The sequence below is a fragment of the Crinia signifera genome, chromosome 8 (genome assembly GCF_055691185.1).
Source record: "Crinia signifera chromosome 8, ASM5569118v1, whole genome shotgun sequence".
NCBI classification, from domain to species: domain Eukaryota; kingdom Metazoa; phylum Chordata; class Amphibia; order Anura; family Myobatrachidae; genus Crinia; species Crinia signifera.
The window spans coordinates 53,519,597-53,543,829 of NC_139224.1; the positions used below are offsets into that span (position 1 = coordinate 53,519,597).

General features: G+C 42.4%; 1 protein-coding gene across 1 annotated transcript in view; it reads right to left on the bottom strand.

The window, feature by feature from the left end:
* The window catches only part of NT5DC2 (5'-nucleotidase domain containing 2), a 53,701-nt gene that overhangs the window by 3,627 nt on the left and 25,841 nt on the right, over window positions 1-24,233 (bottom strand). Inside the window, exons 6-11 of the mRNA XM_083156382.1 lie at window positions 22,711-22,839; window positions 22,230-22,290; window positions 17,593-17,695; window positions 9,154-9,255; window positions 6,328-6,409; window positions 4,586-4,672 (exon numbers count right to left, since the gene is read on the bottom strand). Coding sequence (XP_083012508.1) covers window positions 4,586-4,672; window positions 6,328-6,409; window positions 9,154-9,255; window positions 17,593-17,695; window positions 22,230-22,290; window positions 22,711-22,839 — 564 coding nt within the window. The remainder of the gene's footprint in view (window positions 1-4,585; window positions 4,673-6,327; window positions 6,410-9,153; window positions 9,256-17,592; window positions 17,696-22,229; window positions 22,291-22,710; window positions 22,840-24,233) is intronic.

Genomic DNA, 24,233 nt, shown 5'->3' on the forward strand with positions numbered 1-24,233 from the left:
GCAAAATCCAAAAATCACTCCTTCCCTTCTGAGTCCTGCCATGCACCCAACTGGTATTTTTTGGTCACATGTGAGGCATTGCCGTACTCGGGAGAAATTGGGGCACAGATTTTGGGGTGCTTTGTATCCTTCATTCCTTGTGAAAATGAAAAATTTTGAGCCAGATCTGCATATTTGTGTAAAAAAATGTAATTTTTTACAGAAAAATGCAGTTCTGGCTCAAAATTTTTCATTTTCACAAGGAATGAAGGATACAAAGCACCCCAAAATCTGTGCCCCAATTTCTCCCGAGTACGGCAATGCCTCACATGTGACCAAAAAATACCAGTTGGGTGCATGGCAGGACTCAGAAGGGAAGGAGTGATTTTTGGATTTTGCAGCACAGATTTTGGTGGAATGAATGGTGGGTGCTATGTTGCACCAATACAGTGGAACCCCCCCACAAGTCACCCCATTTTGCAAACTACACCCTTCAGGGAATTCATCTAGGGGTATAGTGTACATTTCAAACCCCCAGGGGTTTCACCAATTGTGGTACAACTGGGCAGTGAAAATAAAAAAAATTAATTTTTCATTTTCACAGCTCAGTTGTATCAAAATTGGTGAAACCCCTGGGGGTTTGAAATGTACACTATACCCCTTGATGAATTCCCTGAAGGGTGTAGTTTGCAAAATGGGGTGACTTGTGGGGGGGTTCCACTGTATTGGTGCAACATAGCACCCACCATTCATTCCACCAAAATCTGTGCTGCAAAATCCAAAAATCACTCCTTCCCTTCTGAGTCCTGCCATGCACCCAACTGGTATTTTTTGGTCACATGTGAGGCATTGCCGTACTCGGGAGAAATTGGGGCACAGATTTTGGGGTGCTTTGTATCCTTCATTCCTTGTGAAAATGAAAAATTTTGAGCCAGATCTGCATTTTTGTGTAAAAAAATGTAATTTTTTACAGAAAAATGCAGTTCTGGCTCAAAATTTTTCATTTTCACAAGGAATGAAGGATACAAAGCACCCCAAAATCTGTGCCCCAATTTCTCCCGAGTACGGCAATGCCTCACATGTGACCAAAAAATACCAGTTGGGTGCATGGCAGGACTCAGAAGGGAAGGAGTGATTTTTGGTGGTGGAATGAATGGTGGGTGCTATGTCGCATTAGCAAGACCCCCGAAGCACCAATACAGTGGAACCCCCCCACAAGTGACCCCATTTTGGTCACCAGCTTTGGGAGGGGGGCTGGCGCTGCGGCTGGCGGGGGGGTGGGAGGGGTGCTGGCGCTGCGGCAGCCGGGTGGGTGGGAGTGAGGGGGGCTGCCGGGTGGGAGGGGGGGGGGGCTGGCGATCGGTGGTGATCGGTGCTGTACTTAACAGCACCGATCACCACCGATCACTGTGTTACCGAGCGGCTTAGCCGCCGGTAACACAGAAAACGCTGCAATTGGCTGTTCACATTTGAACAGCCAATCGCAGCGATCGCCGCGAGGGGGGATGTCTGCTGTCAGGGACAGCAGACATCTCCAAACTGTCACCGCGTCTATAGACGCGGTGACAGTTTAAAACCATGACGTATATATACGTCTTCGGTCGGGAAGTACCTCCCGACCATGACGTATATATACGTCATATGTCGGGAATATCTTTCTCTATATATATATATATATATATATATATATATATATATATGTGTGTGTGTGTGTGTGTGTGTGTGTGTGTGTGTATGTATGTATATATATATATATATATATATATATATATATATATATACATACACACACATATATATACACACATATATCTGTGTATATATATATATATATATATACATATATATATGTGTGTATATATATATATACATATATACACATACATATATGTGTGTATATATATATATACACATACACACATATATATATATATATATATATATATATATATATATATATATATATATATTTATATATATATATATATTTCAGTTCCTTTTATTTTTTAACTCATTGGTGGGGTGGGAGGGGGGAAGCGCTGCGTGCGCTGTGACGTGCTGCTGCTGCTGCCGGGGGACCTGGCGTGCTGCTGCCGGGGGACCTGCGGGAGCTGCCCGGTGAGTGCCGGGTGGGTGGGAGGGGGGTGCTGCCGCTCGGTGGTGATCGGTGCTGCACCGATCACCACCGTTTTCTGTGTTACCGAGCGGCTTAGCCGCCGGTAACACAGGAAACGCTGAGATTGGCTGTTCAGATTTGAACAGCCAATCACAGCGATCGCCGACCGGGGGGGGCACCCCTGCCCCCCCTGGGCGGCGAGGGGGGATGTCTGCTGTCAGGGACAGCAGACATCTCCTAACTGTCACCGCGTCTATAGACGCAGTGACAGTTACAAGTCATGACGTACATGTACGTCCAATGTCGGGAAGTACTTCCCGACCATGACGTACATGTACGTCAAATGTCGGGAAGGGGTTAAGGGGGGATTGGATTCAATTCAGAACGCCGACTGTCAGAACGTCCTGATAGTCGGAATCCTAGGCAGTTTTCGTCCAATCTGACAGTAGAGTAAAGCTGGCCATACATCTATACATCGATTGTCAGATTGGGCTGTTTGGAACAAAATCCTGATAATGGATGAGGGCAAATGACAGTTGACCATTTGTTTTGAAATGCTGGAAAACTGCCAAAAACTGTCATTCAGATATTACCAGGTTTTTGTTCCAATCAGCCCAATCTACAATCGATCTGTAGATGTATGGCCACCTTAACAGTTGGAATTCAATGTTCCGAATGTCGAGTGTTGGAAAGTCGATGGATTAGCAAAAACGGATGCAGATTGTCGAAAAATGTCTGTGAATTCGACAATCCATGGCTGTTTCCGACAAAACCGATCCGTCTTTAAAAAAAAGTCGTATCTGACACCTTTCAATGCTGTTGTTCAGGGCGGCACTGAATAGGTGAGTGACGATATTTCCTCTGTCGGGAAATATTGGCACAGATTGAATACCCCCTTAATGTCTGATTAATTCTAACCATACCCTAAAGTGTCCCACTCTGCAGAAAGTACTTAAGAAAGTAATAGACCACAGCAGTGGTAGAACACTGAGCACTTGTTTCTATGTTAAACATTAGGTTCTAACTTGCTTAGCAAGTACAGTAGCAATTTTTCTGTATAGAAAAAATATTGGGATTGGGAGGTCCCATGTTAGGGAAATATTTCCTGTACAGAAAGATGCAGACATTTCCACTCCTGAATCTTTTACCATCTCTAAGATTCCACAGATTGGGTGTCATCCTAACTTTTAATGTGATGCGTTTCTAAACATGCTTTGCCCAATATAAAAAAAGAAATAAAAGTCCAACACACAAAAGTGTCACATGTAAGTGACAACTGTGATGTCCCTTCTTTTGATGAAATGAAACATTAGGCTGAACCAAACAGTATTTTCTCTAGAAAATAGAGAAATATTACATGATGAAAGGGGGAGTACTAATGATAGCACTTCTCCCCTACACAGGCATCTCCCAAGCACAGAAATAACCAAGCACATTAAATGCATTAGGAAGAACACAAGTGGGAAAACACATGCAAAAACATTGTACTTTTAACATGAGCTACAGAGTGCGAATTGTAATGTGTGTAAAGAACTTTTGAATGTGACATTTTGGGGCTGATTTAATTGTTGGTTGTCTCAGCTGTCATTAGATGGCCCCCAAAATGAGCAATTCAATTTGTTGTTCTATTGGGAAGCACATACAGCCCGTGACCTGAAATGTGCAAACATGACCATTTGAGCACCCTAACCAGGACTTTAGGTGGGTTTATCCGCCAACCCAACGGGGGTGATAATTGAATAGCTCTGGTGGGTGCCTATTACTTTTGGGTATCCACAAAACAACTGAATCGTCCCTTTGTGTGCTATACTGCTATTCATGACAAAGCCAGGCAAGTTAGTAGTGGACTGAAAGACTGCTAATTCGTCATCCCATAAACTGACTCTCACTATCCACTTAATGAGCTGCAGTAATGATAAAGAACTAAGGAAAATTTGCTAAATATATAGTTGTGTCAATGTTTGAGCCAATTTAGATGTCATCACTGTAATTACTGGCCAAATAGTAGCCAGCATTATGATTATCAGTGGGGAAACATTACTTTGGAAGCCCCTATCGCAACTGAAGAGACCTTTATTATTAGTGTTTAGCTATAAGGCTGGGTTTTGACCACTGGCCACATCTGTCATCCCACATATGTCAGCAGTGATGACCTGATATTTTGCTGCACCTGTAGTGTGTACTTGATCTGACTGACAATTACTAGGACAGAAGTTCTATTGTAGATGGAATGTTGCCCATAGCAACCAATCCGATTATGCAGGTGATTCTGGTTGGCTTGCAAAAGCAAACTCCTTCTTTAATGGACAAAACCATGTGCACTGCAGGTGGGGCAGATGTAACATGTAACAGTAACCGAGTAGTGTGGACACCGGGATTAGATGTTCTTGGAACTCTTGGGGAAAAAAAAATATAATGGATTTTTTCTGAAATCTGCCTTATTAACAAGAGTGCAGTTATATAGAACATATCACCGGATACATTACTTACGGCCAGATCGCTGTAAAGGTGATCGCCAAAATAAAGCACCCTGGACCCTCTCCAGCCCGTTAATCTCAGAAAATCAAACAGGTTTCCCTGAGGATAAAAGTGTAAATAAAATGAACATCACACCAACCAACTTGTTTCCTAGCTTTGAAATGGGCCCAGATGAGACAGACATTTTATATATCTTGTTAATTTAGCTGAGGAATGGCATCATGGGTTCAGTTTCCTTCAGTTCTAAATAAATGACCAGGAAGATGATTGGTGGGTATTACTACAGCAATGAAGGTTCTGGCTGTAAGCAGGGGCAGATGGGAACTAAAATTGGCCCTGTAAAAGAAATTCAAGTGGGTGGCACCAAATAAATTGTAAGTGGAACCAACACCAAAATATGTGGGATTAGTACATCACTACACCTGTGTGGAAGCAGCAGTGTAGTGGGCCAGAGACCTTTAAGTTGCTGTAACAAACCTCAAAACTCCACAATTTAAATAAATACTGCACCTCCCCCAACCGATACTGAACACAGACCGCAAAACCTCCATCAAGCAGGCAACCAACTCAGTACCATAATCCCCTGGAAATTACTAATATCCTCCCCCCTCCAGTGGAGTCCAGAAACACCCCAGAAAGTGTTACACCCCCAGATAGCCCCCACTCCTGTCACAATGGATATAGATGAGCACCTGCCTTAAGTGAGAATTTGCAGCATCGGGTACTCTGCTCTGTGAACTGGCAAACGTTTGTTGTGTGGGAGACAGGACGGGGATGGGGCCACTACTCTGGGTAGGGCCACAAATTCACTACCTGACAGGTGGCCTCACAGGTGCTTCGGCCTACCGGGAATCTGTCCTGCAAAGTCTATGGTCAATCCACCCTTGGCTGTAAGTGTGGTTGATGGGCAGGTGAACCTAATACTGTGTATACCCGGAATATGAAGGACAACTGTGATCTATATTTACTATGTGAAAGAATGTTGTGTCTTTTATAAGTTTCCCTTCTGATACAACAATAATGTTTATAGAAATAGAATTAGAAATTAAATCTAGAAAAGTTACTTATTGATAGACATTTATTTGGAATTCATAACATATGCCACAGACCGCACCTTCTCTACTTGGCGCTTATATACTAAATCCAAAGATTGATCATGAATAATATATAGGGTTTGTAAATAGTATTTAAGGGTATATACATACATAGGTGGCATAAACAGTACCGATTGAAAGATTGCCTATAGCAACCAACTAGATAGCATCTGATTGGTCGCTGTGGACAACATTTTCACTTGCCCTCTTTAAAATGGAGCAGCTGCAAAACAGACAGATAGTTGTCTAGTTTGACCATATACATTAATGAAGTGTCCACCTGATCCTAAAATAGTGAGGACAAACCTTCACAAATGAATCGCCTGATGACTCCACACATATACAGTACAGCAAAGATTTAGGCAATGACCAACAGGGTTATTAAATCTACTAAAGATGAAAAGCTGAATGGGAAGATATGTTAGTTATCTAACCACAATGTGTGTGATATGCTGGTTTCTATCTCCCTATTAATGTGACTCTTAATCAGACAGAGAAGGAGAGATAATGAGGTGATCATGATGATCATACATATCCACCATCACTGCAGCATTAATACTGCACACTTATGCAGCACAATTCTCCAATATATGGAGCAAGTATCTGGATCTACCTCATTCCACAAATACACTCAGAGGGCATATAATATGGCTTAGTTACCTGTTTGTATATTTTTCCTTTTTCTAGGCTGTTGATCTTGCCCCATTGTAATGACCCATTTTCATCTAGTCTTCTGAATGGTCTGTAAACAAATATATAATAATGTTATTAATAATAATAATAATAATAATAAAAGCCACTATACTTCAACCACAAACCATGGCATAATAATAATAACAACAACAACGGAGTAGTAAAGATCAGGAGCACAACTGAAAAACAGCCATAAGGTCAAACCACAGGACCACCAAGAGTTAGAGAAAAATACAGTAAAACAAAGTATTGACCTTTGGGTACTAAGGGCCAGATGTATCAAGCTTCAAAAAGCGATAAAATGGACAGTGATAAACAATCAACTCCTAACTGCCATGTCACAGATGGGGATTGAAAAGAACAGTTAGGAGCTGATTGGAGAGTGATAAGCAACCAGCCGATCAGCTCCTAACTACCATGTTATACCGCTTTCACACTGCCAAAACGTTTAAAGAACCGTTATTTTTAAACGGTATTTAAAACGGGTTTGAGTCTTCACATTGCAGTAGATTACCGTTTAAGTACCATTCACATCAGTCAACCCGTTTAATCCCCTGAACACGTTTCAAGGCAGAATGCAGGGGACAGCCTATCACATGTTATCACTTTTTAAATCTTGATACATCTGGTCCTGTCAGGGGCTCTTTATCTAGGCTGGTATCCAGGGTGCAGTACTGGTGACTCATACTGTAGGTGCTCCGTCAGGTGGACTGTTGTGGATGCAGTGACTGTCTTTGAACATCTGATCTCTTCCTGGTTTGCTTGGAGCCCAGCAATGTATAATCCAGAAATAATTAGCATTTTCACCACCAGTGGCTTCAACATAAATAGCAGGCTATGGAACTTTTCATAATATAATACTGGATATTGCTGTTTGTGATCATGGGCCCTGATTCTGACCTGATCTCTCATCTGCAAAGTTGCAGATGGCTGCGAGTAGATAGCCGTTACCCAGACAGAAATAAAACCCTCCCCTGTCTATGAAAATGTAAGTAAAACAGTGACCCTTCCACAACTTGACAGACACAGGCTAACCGAGGCTGGTGTTGATGTCATAGACCAGTGATGGCTAACCTTGACACTCCAGCTGTTGTTGAACTATACATCCCAGCATGCCCTGCTACAGTTTTACTATTTGGCCAAGCTAAAATTGATGCAGGGCATTCTGGGATGTGTAGTTCAACAACAGCTGGAGTGTCATAGACCCGCCCTTAAAACTCCTGGGCACACCTGTGGGTTTTTTTGACACTACAAGAAAATGGTTGGCTACCACCCCCAAATGCTGACTTCCTGTCAGTCAAATTGCGAGGGGATTGTGATTAGATCTATATGCTATTTTTGAAGGAAAACTATCAAAACATTCTTCAGAAGCTGGCAAGAGTCACCCAGCATCAGTCCGAGTCTGGTCACCATACTAGTTTGAGTTCCTCTACGGTTGCAATCACCTTTAGTCAAGTACATCCCAGTGTAATGCGTCATACGATGTCAACATGCTTATGAGTTTATTCTTTTGGTAAATGTGCCTGGTTATTTAAAATTGGCCATTGAGATGTATAGGTCATAGTGATCTGGCTTTTTTTGATGGAAGACCCTTAAGCTAACTAAGAAATACCTCTGCTGAACAAGTAATATCCACTTCAAACTCATATACATTACATTGGTCTGCTTCATAGTCTCTTTTATATGGGTGTGGTACAGGGGTCCGACAGTCGGGATCTCGACAGTCATTAGCCTAATGTCGGGATCCTGACTGGCCGGGCTCAGCCAGCATGGTGAGCGCAACAAGGCCTCTTGCAGGCTCGCTGCGCTCGCCATGCTGCGGCACGGTGGCTCGCTATGCTCACCACCTATTCAATTCTCCCTACCGGTAATTCCTTTTCATGTAGTCCTTATGGGATACTGGGAATGGTCTTAAGACACTGGGTATTAGAGGGTATCCGCAGGCAGGGGTGAGGTACAGGGGTCCGACAGTTGGGATCCCGACAGTAATTAGCCCGACTGGCTGGACTCAGACAGCATGGTGAGCGCAACTAAGCCCCTTGCGCGCTCGCCACGCTGCGGGCACGGTGGACTCCCACAAGGGAAAATAGCAGGTGGCCGTCGGGAACCCGGCTGTCGGTGTTTTGACAGTCGGGATCCCGACGTCGGGTAAATACCTGTCGGGACCCTGTCCGGCACCCCTTTTATATATGATGGCAACTTGTAAAGCCCCACTTGCCAATGTTACTGCAAAGTCATATACAGTATAGGGTACTGGATTCCACTATATCAGTGATTTCCAAACTGTGTACCTAGACACCCTGGGATGCTGCGAGGATCTTGCGTGGGTTCCCTGGGTTGGTTGTAGGGGAGGCATGGTAACAAAAAATGCTGACACTAGGGCACCATGACTCAAGAAAGTTTTTGAACCACTGACTGCATATGGCAAAACACATTCTGCTCTGTGATCTGTTGAACCAATAAATTCAGGTAATTTTCATGAACTTCATATGAAGCTTCATCCATCTCTTTGCACAATAGCAGCCTTGCTTGGGTACAAGTATTTCCCTCTACAATATAGTCATTATTTTATCACTTATTTATAAAAATGAAAGTATAACAGTGAGAGATTGAGGCCATGATTCTATTCCTAGAGGAATGCAATTACTGCTGGTGTGATCACTACCACTGCAAATCTGTGTGAATCTGGCAAATAAAAGCAGATTTTATTCATACTTTGATCCAAGTATTGCAGCCCAACCTCATGTGGGTTTTTGTATTAACAAAGGGGGATAATGGGTTAATGGAACTTACTTGCGACGGTCGGTGAAGAAGGCAGGTTTGTCAGCACGTACAATAATCACGTCAAAGAGATCTCGCCATTTTTTCCCCACCATGTGATTCATTCCTTTATCTCTATAAAATACCAGGAGGAAATACAAACAGCATTGTTCAAGGTTTTATTCTGTAATCTGGCATCTCAGCGAGAAGAAATCAGTGTATACAGCACACTATCCAGCCATTAGGAATGCCAAACCCCACTATTTATCATCCTACTCTAAAGCAGGGTTAGCTACCCTCCTAGAATGGCTGGGAGGCTCCCGAAAATCTGGTCCCTCTCCTGGCCCCCGGAAAGGTGGGCGACCCTCCTGGATACCGGTGGGCCCTGCTGCATCTCTACCATGGCAGCGTTAATTTCCCACGATTCACCGCTTTCTGGGGAGGGGCGGGGCTAACGAGGCAATATACATTGCTCAGATTATTCAGCAGTTGCCCTGTGTGTAGGCCTACTACCAGTTTGCACTGCATTCCATTATCCTGTGGACTGCAACACAGCAGGAAGCCGCTTAAACCAATTAAAGATATCTAGAGCTGAAGAGACACATGTCCAATTCAATAGTAAATGCAGATCTACATCCGTGGACACATGTGAGCCTTAAAATGCATTGACATTGCGACCAGAGTCTACGGCAAGACGGTGGATGGTGATAGACCTCTGTGCCAGTGGAGTTGGTAATGCATACATGTTCTGACCGTTTGAAGGGAGGGTGAGGAAACAGTGTGACGTCACACGCGGCCACTGCGACTCAAAAAATGTCCGACCCCCCACTGGCTTTGCAGCTAGCCAGTTTATACGGTAATTTGTGAGCACTTTGCCATGTAGCGAAGTCCTCACACAATAAGCAATGCACCCACAAAATTTTGCCGGTGCATGGCTGGGCGGGACCATAGAGAAACGGAGAGATACGACGAGGGACGGTCGGAAGTGAAGGAGCAAGAGGGTATCAGGTACATGTATTAGTGCACCACCAGAGGTCTAAGGACGCCAGCCTCTGGTGCCACTCCAGCACCACCTTGACCCAGCATAGACTCTACCCCACCGCTCACCCCGTACTCTGTTCCCCACCCACCATCCAACTTTTCTTTGTTTCATATTTTTTTGTTTCACATTTTCACAACAAAGACAGTTGATCCTGCCCCCCCTCCCCCTCCCATTCAGTGGACTACGGGCCGCAGACACCTGTTCAGGTGCAGCGGTACGCACAGAGATCATTACTGGTCCACACACCACCTAACCCAACCCACCTACTCTGTTTTTTTTTTGTCATATACGTTATTGAGCATTATCAATAAATTTTGTATTTTATTTCTTCTCCTGCTCTGCATCACCTTCATCTATGATTATCACTTGAGCTAATATTACCATCTAGAAAACCACTATCAGTACATATTCAGTCCATAGCGCAGGTCTCCATATTACTCTCTCCATTTACCATTACGAAGAGGGCGGACTCTCCCTCTTCTTTTGGAGACCAGCAGCTGCATACGTGTACCGTTGGCGTGTGAAATGAGCACTGGAGACACTTATAAGAATATTTGCGACACATGGAGTAAAGAAATGTTTTGTACTAGATGACTCCCACACCTGCTGTTCACCCTGTGGGTGTAACTGCACTAATGAGATGAAGCTGAAGCAAACACGGAAGGGGAGGTGCTTTTGGTATTTAAACCCTGTCTGTAACCACATTTAAACATGGCTTGATAAAAACGCAAATAAAGCGTTGAAACGTTGCACTTTAACCTGTGTTCCGGTCTCAATTTCTTGGGTAAGACCGGAGTGCCACTGCTGCGATGGATATGCTAAGATATCAGCGTTCAAACTGATAATCTTCAGGAGGCACACGGCAAGTTGACTATTGAATCCAGGAGTGCCGACACACAAAGAATATATATATATATATATATATATATATATATATATATATATATGTCTAATTATTTGATGATCTCCATGTAAAAAGTATTTCATTGTATATATTACCTGCGGTACTTGTGTAGTTTCACGGCGCCAGCATGGCGCCGTGCATCTGAGTCCCCCTTGCGGGGCTCGCTACGCTCACCACGCTATCTAAAATCAATGAACTATCGATGTTGGCATGGAGTTAAGTTAGTTTATTTTAGATAGTTTGCTGAGCGTAAAAACCAGAAGTAGCTACACAAGTACCTTACCTGCAATAAAGGGCTTTATGATCTAACCCAATGTTGTTCATATTTACTTCACGCCCCAGGTGCTTTAAATTCACCTAATAAAATGATATTATATATTCAGCTTGTAAATTGGTATAAAATCAAACTTTAAATTTAGCTGGATGCATACCCTTAAGTATTAGGTTATCAGTAGCGCATGCAGGGGGGGGGTTTCTGAGTACCCAGAAACACCCCCCCCCCCCCCAGGAATCTAAGGGCCCTAGTCTGAAAGCTGAGTATCCCCTCTTTCCATGGGTACAAGAATTTTAAAAATCGGCCCTGGGGAACCAGAGATATCTGACTTCAAACCAGTGGTCCCCATCCCAGCCTGTTATTTGCTCTCCCCAGTCAGGTATTTCAGTTTGTGTCTGACTTAGAGTTTTTCTGAGGGTATATTCCAAAAGCTGGGACTCTCCCCCTTTGAGGGACACTAGAAGCTTGTCTCTAATGTTCCCAGAACCAGAGATATCAGCCATCCAGCAGCTGGTTACTGCTCCAGCTCCACAGACCTGGTATGTAGTTTTATATACTCGGCAGATTGCTCTGCCTCCTGAACTCTGATCCCCTAGTCCCCTAGTACCATTTGGTAGGTTGAATTATTTAGTTTTTAATTCCATTTCCAGCTAAGAAATCTAGTTCCGGGAACTGGAGATATCTACAGTCAAGCAAGCTGTCCTCCCAACAGAAAATTATGAATAATAAGCCCACTCCACTATACACCCCTCCTCTGCATATTAAACATCCTCTACCACCCTGGAAGTTATGTATTGGGACCCCTTCATTCAGCCCATTGCCCCCTTCTCCCACCCCATCTCCCACCATCTGTGCAGTAAAGGTGTAACTAGTGGAAATTACTGATCCAGGCCCTACATGCTGAGCGGTTGGTATAACACCCCCTACCTCCCGTGGGATATCAAGTTTATATATGTGTGTGTGTGTGTGTATATATATATAATATATATATATATATATACACATACACATACATTTGGTCTATCTATAATACTTTAACTGACCCGGCATATACTGGGTCACCTAAGTGTCCATCTCCGTGCTTTGCTCCGCTCCTCTGGAAACCCCCTTCTGAAAATCCTGCGTTTGCCCCTGGCAAAGGTGACACCATTTATTCATTATGGTTCGATGTGCAGTGAAGTATAACTCAATAGTTCTATAGAGTGGGATCCCCACCTGGTCCTAAAAAGGGAAGCATGTGCATTCTTATTGAAAGCTATAGGTCTCTTAATTATACCTTAAACCTGAAAGGAAACTTATCACCACATAGCTCAGAACATTGAGTATAATCCTGTCATTAGAAAATTTACAGACCAGGGTAAAACAGTTTTAGCAGCTCCTACTGGATGATCTATATATATTACATAATATACCATAGTTACATGCAGGGGGAAAGTAGCCAATCCTTAAATAATTCTCATGCTTAGGCCGGAGTATAGCATAGTGTTCCCTTACCTGTTATGCAGGTGCAAGCGTGCTCATCAGAGTCTGAGCTGCAAGTGAATCAAGTGAGACTCTGTGCCAGTATATATAGGAGGATGACTATGATATCACTTCCTGTACTGCCAAACTTTAAAATAATATAATAACTATCTTATTTTTAATTAAATTGATATTTCTACAATAAGATAAGTGTGCAAAATTGTGCTAATTATAAATAACTAAGTTATGGGTGATATTATTATAGGTGATATACCGTGTCCTTCTTAATCGGTGGATTTACTAACTATTTAGTGTTATATAAGTGTAAAGCCTTAAATAGTTTCATTACATGACTTGCGTTCCACCTGTCAGATGTTGGAACGCACAGCTATTAGTAGGGTGTAGTTTTTTTATACTGACGGTTTGCATTCCACCCATATATTCGGTGGAACACACTGCCATTTTGTGGGTGGTCAGCTTTGCACCAGCAATAGTTATGCGGTTTGAGTTCCACCATTAGTCCCGGTGGAACGCACAGCCATTTTGCAAGCCTCTGCATACGCGATACTAGTTTATCTAAAAAAAAGGCTTTCATTCCACTATTTCCTGTTGGTGTACGTTCCCCTTTTATTAATGGTGGAACGCACGGCCATTGCAACCAATCTAAAGGATCATTATTAAACCTAGGGGTCTGCCTATAAATAACAATTAATGGGATATATTTTTCCAAAGCTCTAATATAACGTTTTATTCTAGATATTTCATATTATCCTTCTAATCACTTTAATTATTGACTAGCGCCGATTGCTAGCAACGGTGTTTAAATGTATATAAATATATACTAATCAATTTCACTCTCCACTTTATCATTTTTGAAGCTAAGTGCATCTGGTCCTCACTCAGATAAAGATCTGCAAACAAATTCCCAGAACTTATCATTTTCTTATTATTATCACTATGGTCACTTACAAGTGGCCAGTTGTTTTACTAATACAGTGTTCAATATATATTCAATGGTTACTTATTCAGTTTAATATATATTCTATAGCCACGATTTATTTAATACAACATCATCTAAAATTAGTATAACATGATCATCCGAAATTAGTTAACATGTTTCTTTTATAACATTACAATTATTTTCATGACAAGTTAACAATCAATCAACTACAATAAAGAGTAAAAGAGTATCATACCATATGTATCAAATCATGTGGTTGTCGTTAGTCAAATGTGGGCATAGATACAGAAATCTAAAGAAAGGGTGTGATCTCTATATTTTCGTTAAGCCCGTTTGGGACCATTGTGTCTAGAGAAAAGATCCAAAATTACTCTCTCTTTGGGCCAGATTCTCTAAGCTTCAAAAGTGATAAAATGGAGAGTGATAAACAGCCAGCCAATCAGCTCCTACCTGCCATGTCGCAGGCTGGGTTTGAAAAATGTCAGGCAGGAGCTGATTGGCTGGCTGGTTATCACTCTCCATTTTATCACTTTTGAAGCTTAGAGAATTTGGCCCATGAGTTGCTTTTCTCTGTCTCCTCCCCTAGGATCCTCTTTAATATGTTCCAAAACTGAAAACTTAAAGGAACTGATTTCAGAAATATGTTTCAGTTCAAAATGTCTCGGAAGACTATGTGTTTGCACCTTTCTTTTTGTATTCCGCAGATGTTCCTGAGTTTTAATTTTCATATTCCTTCTAGTCTTGCCCACATAAGACATGCCACAACCACACATTACCACATAAACCACATATGTAGAATTACATGTCACCACACTATTCATTTTATAATCCCTTTTAAATGACTAGGTATACAGGGGCCAAGCTTGTTTATATGTTTGCAACAGATACACTTGTTGCATGCATGGATATAAGCCTTTTATATCATATAGCACATTTCTTTGCAAGTTAGATGTATCTGCTTCGCTTTGCTTGAGATGACTAGGGGCGAGCTTACTTTTAAGGTTTCTGACTCTTTTATAGGTTTTATATCTATATCTGGTTTGTCAGGGAGGTGAGGGCCTAGAATAAGGTCCATTTTTAATAGATATCAATGTCTTTCTAAACATTTTTTTGGGAACATACACCAACAGGAAATAGTGGAATGAAAGCCAGTTTTTAGATAAACTAGTATCGCGTATGCAGAGGCTTGCAAAATGGCTGTGCGTTTCACCGCGACTAATGGTGGAATGCAAACCGCATAACTATTGCCGGCGCAAAGCTGGCAACCCACAAAATGGCGGTGCGTTCCACGAATATATATTGGTGGAACACAAACCGTCAGTATAAAAAACTACACCCTACTAATGGCTGCGCATTCCACCATCGGACAGGTGGAATGCAAGCCATGTAATTAAACTATTTAAGGCTTAAAACGGAGCACTATTACACTTATATAACACTAAATAGTTAGTAAATCCTCTGATTAAGAAGGACACATTCATGGTATATCACAGAGTATAGATTATAGGATGAAATAACACCCCTATAATATCACCTCTAATAAAATCACCCATAACTTAGTTATTTATAATTAGCACTATTTTGCACACTTATCTTATTGTAAAAATATCAATTTAAAAATAAGATAATTATTATGTTATTTTAAAGTTTGGAAGTACAGGAAGTGATGTCATAGTCATCCTCCTATATATACTGGCACAGAGACTCACTTGATTCACTTGCAGCTCATACTCTGATGAGCATGCTTGCACCTGCATAAAAGGTAAGGGAACATTATGCTATACTCCGGCCTAAGCATTAGAATTATTTAAGGAATGGCTCTTGCTACTTTTCCCCTGCATGTAACTATGGTCTATTATGTCATATATAGATCATCCAGTAGGAGCTGCTAAAACATTTTTACCCTGGTCTGTAAATCTTCTAAGGACAGGATTATCCTCAATGTTCTGAAGTATGTGGTGTTAAGTTTCCTCTAAGGTTTAAGGTATAATTAAGAGACCTATAGCTTTCAATAAGAATGCACATGCCTCCCTTTTTAGGACCAGGTGGGTATCCCACTCAGTAGAACTATTGAGTTATACTTCACTGCACATGGAACCATAATGAATAAAAGGTGACAACATAACCTAATACTTAAGGGTATGTAGGCATCCAGCTAAATTTAAAGTTTGATTTTATACCAATTTACAAGCTGAATATATACAGGTACGGTATCCCGTATCCGTACATCCCGTATCCAAATTATTCCAAAAAACGTGTTTTTTTGGAACAATTCAAATTATTCTTTTCCCCCTAAACCTTTTTTTATACTTACCAAGTCCCCGGGCGTCCACGGCAGGCCTTCAGCATCCTCTCCGGCTTCTCCAGCGGTCCCAGGAGTGCATTGCGTGAGTGAGCGTGCATGCTGGTGACGTCACAGGCGTGCCTGGTAACTGGCACAATGCACTCATGGGACCGTTGGAGACGCCGGAGATGGTGATGAAGGCCTGCCGTGGATGCCGGGGGACAACGTCGGAGCCGAGGGACCATCGGGGCACCAGACTGGATCATGCCCATATAAATATGAATTGGAGTATTTATATGGGCATGATCCAGCCTGCATTATACATCGGCTGTTCGGGAGTTCAGATCATATTTCCTGTTCAGGCACGATTAGGGTCATTGTTTCTATTGTATCATCGTCCAACTTCTGCCTTTAGGCATTGAATTGTCACTGAATCTATAGCGGCTTATTGTCTTAAAAACCTCTAAGAGGTAGATCACCTTGTGGCAGCAGCCACTCTTATCTCAATAAGAGTGTTCAAATTTATGAGACACGCCATCTCATTTTCGCTTAACCCCTGATGAAGTCCGTATAGGATGAAACGCGTAGGATTGGACTTATTGCCTATCGTCTTGAACCATCAGATGTGTTTATTAAAAATTCATTAAAATTTCAAAATCCACAAGTTTTATGTGTAAATATTGCGTACATCTTTTCATACTTGTGCAAACTTATGGTGAAAACCTACAAGGTGGTGGATGGTACTAGCGCTCTCTACTTATTCTATTTTTCTTCTACTTTCTGTCCCCCACTAACAGGGGGGATCTGTAGAGTAGCTGCTTGATTGATTGGGGCACACTTGGGGTCATCCTTGTGTGTGTGTGTGTGTATGTGTATATATATATATATATATATATATATATATATATATACACTACAGTAGACCACACACACTGGCTGTTATAAGACACACCCGTTGTGTGTTCCAAGACATGCCCACATGTCATAAACCACGCCTACGGTGCCCTGCTTCGCATTCACTGTCCCTCTTTACGACTTTCAAATGTTGGGAGGTATGTGACTAGATTTATACTGCATGCAGTATAAATCTAGTTATCGCCAGTGTTCTCTCATTTGAGAACACTGTCCGTGACAGATCGCTCAGCAGAAGGTGTGTAGTGATATTGGAAGGTGTGTAGTGATATTGTACACACTTGTAAACATACAATTTTCTGGTTATTTATTTTATTTTTTAACTTATTTTCTATGATAGGTGGCCACCTGCAATGATAGTATCTATTTAAATTGAACTTTATATAAAGTAATATCATTATATTATACTGTTTGATGGTGATTCACCCAGTCATATAGCGCAAGACTTACTTAATTCCATTTTGTTTTCAATTGGGGACTCAAGTTCAATCAATTGATTAGGTGTGGGTGTACAGACACACTATAAGTCTGCTGCTACTGTATTATTATCAACTGGAGTATTATTAGATTTTTATAATTATATATAATCGTTTATATACACATTGCCTAATTTGTACAAAAAAAAAAATCTTACACAAAAGTGAAGGGGCTATTGGTGATCAGGAATAGTTTCTTGTTGTGATTTACTAATCTCTTCAACACTGCATAGACTTCCTCACCGTGCAGAATGTAGTGCTCTGAAATGAGAGGAGAGAGGTAGTTGCACACATGCTGTTATTGCCACATTATGTAGATAAAACATTTTTCTTAAAGTCCATACACACTGGGCGATTATGCCCAGAGTATATGGACATCAATGACCGTTGCAATTGCTGGGGGAAAAGCTGCTCAGTGCATACACAATGAGCGGTTTCCCCCTGCCCGGCGCCGTCAGCGAGGGCCTAATGGCTTTGCATAGCGCAGGGCTACACAAAGCCGTCCTCAAAGCCGCTCATCTGCTGGTAATACCAGCAGATGAGCGGCTTTCCCGGCAGTGATGCCGGAGCGCGTATCACCGTTCATCGCCGGGCCGTACACACTGGGCGGCTTTGTGCTGAAAGCCGCTCAAACTTGCTGTTTCGAGTGGCTTTCAAAGTCGCCCATTGTATATGGGCCTTTACTGTAATAATGCAAAATGTGATGTGGCTAGCAATGCTCCAGGCATATGGACACTGCATACATAATTTCACATTTACAGACATTGAATATGTTTTTTCAATATTTTCTATTGCAATCAATACCATCGCTATAAGTCATCTGCCGCTCCAAAGACAGAGGGGGACATTTATTTACTAAGATGGGAGTTCTGTTTCACATGGGGTGTTCTTATGAGAAACCAATCAGAATCTACTTCTTGTTTAGAATCTTCTAGAAGATAAAATATAGTATCTTATTGGTTGCCCATAGTAACATACATCGCATTTGAAATAGAATTAGCAAATTTCCCCAAAGAGTTAGTATAACAGTAAGGTGGTCACATCGTATTTGACAACACAAAGGGACAGATTCTATAAGCTTCAAAAGTGATAAAATGGAGAGTGATAAACAGACAGCCAATCAGCTCCTGTCTGACATTTTTCAAACACAGTGTGTGACATGGCAGGTAGGAGCTGATTGGCTGGCTGTTTATCACTCTCCATTTTATCACTTTTGAAGCTTACAGAATCTGACCCATAATGAGGAAAGTGTTGCAGTTTGCAAGTGTTCCGGATCAATAATTAAGCTACTTTTCATATCTATTTGTATTTTTATCAGCCATAGATGAAAAGAAGTTTAAATATGCATTATAAACAATTATATTGCACTAAATTATTGTCCTTTGGCCGGACTGCGTATTATTAATATTATTACCTTTTATTTATTAGACACATTTAATTTCAAGGAATTCTTGATTAAGCAAGATGAAGAAAGCTTGGGGCTTTACGTATGACTTGAGAATTAGGCAGTAGCGGAACTATAAATTGAGTGCCCCCCCGCCGGAAATTTCAGCAGTGCCCCTCCCTTAAATAAAGTCCGCCCCCCCCCCCCCAACCCCCAACCCTGCCGTAGCCCCGCTGTTTACCTCCACTGGGTCTGTGGCTGGGACCCGCAGATCTACTTGTATGCCGTCCCAGCTCTGCTCCTGGCTGGTTCACTTCCTGCTTATGAAAATGAACCTCACAAAATGGCTGCCCCTAACAGCAGACCATTTTTGAGGATGCTAGAGGAGGCGACACCTACTCTAGAATCCTCAAAAAGTGTCTGCTGTAAGGGGGCGGACATTTAGTGCGGGCTATTTTTCATTAACAGGAGCCTGCCAGGAGGAGAGCCGGCTGCAAGCAGAGGGGTAAAGTTGGTCACGGGCCTTCGCAGCAGTGCAGCACATCGTTAGCACCACAGACCCGTGGCACCCACACTTACTCAGCTCCTCCCTGCGACCACAGGGTCTGCGGGACTATTGTTATGCCAGTAGCATTAGGGGCCTGATTTAGGGATGGATGGAATTGCAGAGCTGCACACAAGTGCCTTTGCAATTCCCTCCACAAAAATTCAAATGCAGCAGGAGGTGTCTATTACTCTTGAAAATGACATTGTTCTGTCCAGCTTTCTGGAGCCAAAGGCTGTCTTTTTATCCCCTATTGCTCACTTGTGACTGGCTGTGTAAATAAGCTGACAGAAACAAAGTCTGTGGTTGGTGGAATAGTGGTCAGCTGATCACTGACAACATGGTGATATCCAGTAGCTGGAGATGGAAGTACTTGCAGAGGAAACCAGGGTTCACTTTGGCAGCAGCAGACTAATACCCCTTTCACATCGCAAATGTCGGGTCGCACTCAGGATTTGGACATGGGTCCGCCCATTAAACATAAATAATTAAATTAACAAAAAAGTTGGTACTTATATGTTAGTTGGGCGCCCGCTATAGTTAGTATGCTCATACCCCCAGTATCCATGTTGGCATGGAGTTCATTTTATATAGTGTGGGGAGCGCAGCGAGCCACCTAGCCAGAAGCGTGGCGAGTGGACGCAGAAAACTAAGCAAATAACTTAGTGGGCGCCCAACTAACATATAAGTACCAAAAAGTTTTGGTACTTCTTTACTTTCACGGCGCCACTCTAGATAGGACAGATAGGATACTAGATAGGATACGATTTGTATGCGATTTGACATAAGATATCGCATAAGATATAGGATAGGACAGATAGGATACTAGATAGGATACGATTTGTATGCGATTTGACATAAGATATCGCATAAGATATAGGATAAGATTTACTATCCATTTCATTACCCCACTATCCACTAGGGCGTGGAGTTGATTTTATATAGCGTGGCGAGCGCAGCGAGCCACCGAGCCCGAAGCGTGGCGAGCGCAGCGAGCCCCGCGAGGGGACACGGATGTTGTTTGAAAGCAAGTCCCCAATATCGCATGCCATTTGCATGCAATTCCATAAAATACATTCCGTGTCCGCTCGCCACGCTTCGGGCTCGGTGGCTCGCTGCGCTCGCCACGCTATATAAAATCAACTCCACGCCCTAGTGGATAGTGGGGTAATGAAATGGATAGTAAATCTTATCCTATATCTTATGCGATATCTTATGTCAAATCGCATACAAATCGTATCCTATCTAGTATCCTATCTGTCCTATCTGTCCTATCTAGTGGCACCGTGAAAGTAAAGAAGTACCAAAGTTTTATTTAATTTTGAGACCCAATAGTAGTGGACTGCTCTAGAGTCTAATGCAGTGGTTACCAAACTGTGTGCTGTATGTTGATGTCTAGACCAGTTCAAATTATTTATGGTCCATGAAAAAGGCAAAACCAGAGTTTGTGGCTTCCAGTCATAAAACATATGGACAAACAGAAGCAAATTCCGTCCCTCACCACATCTGTGGAGTCTTAGGATGACTTCTAAGAACAATTTTTTTAAATTTCTCAATAAGAAACTTTGTCCTAGGCACACCATGTAAAATATTCTGATACTCAATGGCACCGTGATTCAAAAAAGTTTGAGAACCACTGGTCTAATGGATTTCTGCTATATGCTATAACACTATTAGTTCTAGGGTTATACGGCTTTAACGCCATGTTATATGTGCCCTGTTATATGTGCCCTGTTATTAATTCTAGCCAACACTAAGGGGTTAAGTGAGGGGGAACGGAGTTCCTCCACCTCTCATGGGGCGGTATTCAATGTGAATACCGGCGACGTGCAGCGAATCCTGTTTAGGATTCGCTGCACATTCGCCACTGGTTGCCGCGTTCCGGAGCCTCGCCGGCTCCGGTATTCAACGAGTCAGGGGCTCGCTGCCCCTGACCGGCGAATATGAGCTCCTGCGGCGAACGCCGCAGGGAGCCTGAGGACGGTGGCAGGCAGGGAGATGGAAGTCTCCCTGCCTGCCCCAGAATGTTTGTGGGTGGGAGGTGGGCTCCCAGGGTGCCAGGCAGCACAGGCTGCCCCCCAGGGGTGCCAGCAGGGGACCGCGTATATTCACTACACCCGATCATGAATATGTAATGATCGGGTGAAGTGAATATATGAATATCTAATGAGCAGCTCGGCTCCGGCCCCCTGCTGGCTGGTCTGTGTAAAAAATATATATATATATATTATTATTTTTTTATTAAATATATATTCATGTGCTTACAGCACATGAATAAAAATAGCATGCCCCTCCTCAGAATAAAATTCCAGATTTTTTGACACCAATTGTAAAAAGCAAAAAACTTTATTTTAAAAGTTCACCTTCCACTTCACCATAAAAAGATAGCGATTGCTACTCGGTGAATCATGGCGAAAAAAACCTTGAAATGTATTCGCCATCTGGTCATTGAATAGGGTGATTCACCGTTTTAGTCAGAAATTCGCCTTACAGCACAAAATCGCCATAAAAACCTGGCGAATCAGCCTCATTGAATACCGCCCATGGTAAGGTGGAACATTTTAACCTCCACATTGGCCCTGCACAGTAATTCTCACAGAAAAGCATTCTAATTTGCAGGGGGATGCCAAATACCCTATCACTGGCCCTGTCTCTGCCTAATGGAGGGAGGGGGGGAATTAGGTGGTGTAATTGTTCCCCCACCTCTGCATGACCACTTTAAGCCATGCCAACACTCAATCTGGGCTAGGCCTCCGCTGCTCTGTGATTGGGGCTAATGTCACGAACAGAACATGCTGAATGCAAGACCTCACATGTGGTGCGCCGATCTCCAGTATAATATACAGAATGATTTCAGCCGGACTTACCCATATCCTCCTCTATCCATTCATACATCATCCCCTTGATATGGACATCTCCTATTGCATCCTGGAAAGACAGAAAAAGACAGATCAGGGAATTATTATTCCGCTTGCAGGGTCTGCAAAGAAAAGTTGGCTATCTGATCCTTTATATCATGGGTCCTCAAACTGTGGCCCTCCAGATGTTGTGAAACTACAAATCCCAGCATGCCTTGCCACAGTTTTGCTATAAGGGAGTGTTAAAACTGTGGCAAGGCATGCTGGGATTTGTAGTTTCACAACATCTGGAGGGCTGCAGTTTGAGGACCCATGCTTTATATTAATCAACTTAAACATAAACAGCAGCATACTGTAATATAGGGCCTCATTCAGTACAGCTAGCTAGACTAGACTTCTAGACTTGTAAAATTGCAATTTCTACAGTCATTTTTATAGCAGTAAATAGCAATGTAAACAATGTATTCTAAGATTATACTCTGACACTTACTGTTGTATCCTTATAAAGATGAACTGGGTCGAAGTCAATGCCATTGCTGATGAAGAAATCGGTTACACAAGAGATCAAAGTCATCTCCGGAAGAGAGAAAATGTCCATGAACTGTTTCATCGATGGACCCTAGGAAACACAGGAGACTACTCTTCAAAATAATACAGGGTGCTCATGTATCTCCTCCTCCATATAACAAAAACATGTCACAGGCACAGGCTGCGGGTGTGGTATAGGGTTCCGACAGTCGGGATCCCAACAGTCATTATCCTGACTGTCCGGACTCAGACAGCATGATGAGCGCAACCTTGCGGGCTCGCTGCGCTCGGCATGCTGCAGGCATGGTGGTGAGCGAAGCTTAACTAAATGTACCCCTTTAGTATTTCACTCATAATTACAAGAGTACAATTGCAATTCTGCTTGATAAGCCGTCTCTCCTTCTGCTGTACAAAGAAACCCATTTATAAAACACTTAAAACACAGTGTAACTACAGCCTAGTAGGCACATTCTTTCATATCTAGTGGGAATGCCCCATAATTCAGGACTGTTAGGACATTTTTCTCATTCTTCCCGAACATGTAAAGTACCTAGAGACCATCTGGTAGTTTTTCTTCATTTCTTCAGAGTTAATAATGCACATTTGTAATGCTGCTAAATTACTCATAGCTAGGAGATGGATATCTCCCACTCCTCCTAGGGTTTGTCTCACCTCCCTTCTGCATAATACTCTCCCTAAATACCACTCTACATGGGAACCATAATTCCCCAGTGACTGGATGCATATGAAGTGGGCATCCGCAGAGTCGGTGTGTCACCTTGGCTCTTCTCCTTCCCTTCCTTCATCGGTATATGTCTCTTAGGGCCAGATGTACTAAGCTTCAAAAGTGATAAACTGGAACGTGATAAACCACCAGCCAATCATCTCTTAACTGCCATACTCTATGCTGTGTTTGAAAAATGATAGGCAGGAGCTGATTGGTTGGTGGGTTTTCACTCTCTATTTGATCACTTTTCAAGGCTTAGTACATCTCGCCCTATGATAGCAAAAGCTAATTGCAGGTCAGATGCAAGTCAATAAAAAACACAAATGAATTATATTTGCATGCAAAATTGATAATCAGGACTTTAAAATCAACTAAAGCAGATGGCACTTCTTCACCGAGGATACAGCGTAGGGGTCCACTCTAGGATCAGGATCTTCTACCTGCCATACTCTATTACTGCTTTCACATCGCTATGCCAGATCAAACTCAGGATCTCTATCCGGGTTCCACCCGTCTCTGGCACTATCACATTAAGCCCGGGTTGCCCATTATACACCAAGCGACCCGGGTTTAACCCTTTTAACCCTTTTTAGAACTCAGGTCAAATTACCAGGTTAGACGACCCGGGTTATAAGGATTGGTGCTTTAACACTTGACCTGGCAAGAACCCAGGTTTGAGGTGCGATATGAAAGGGGTATATGTTGATTTATTCTCTGTGTCAGTTTAACAGAAACTGCACAACAGAAAACGTATTAAT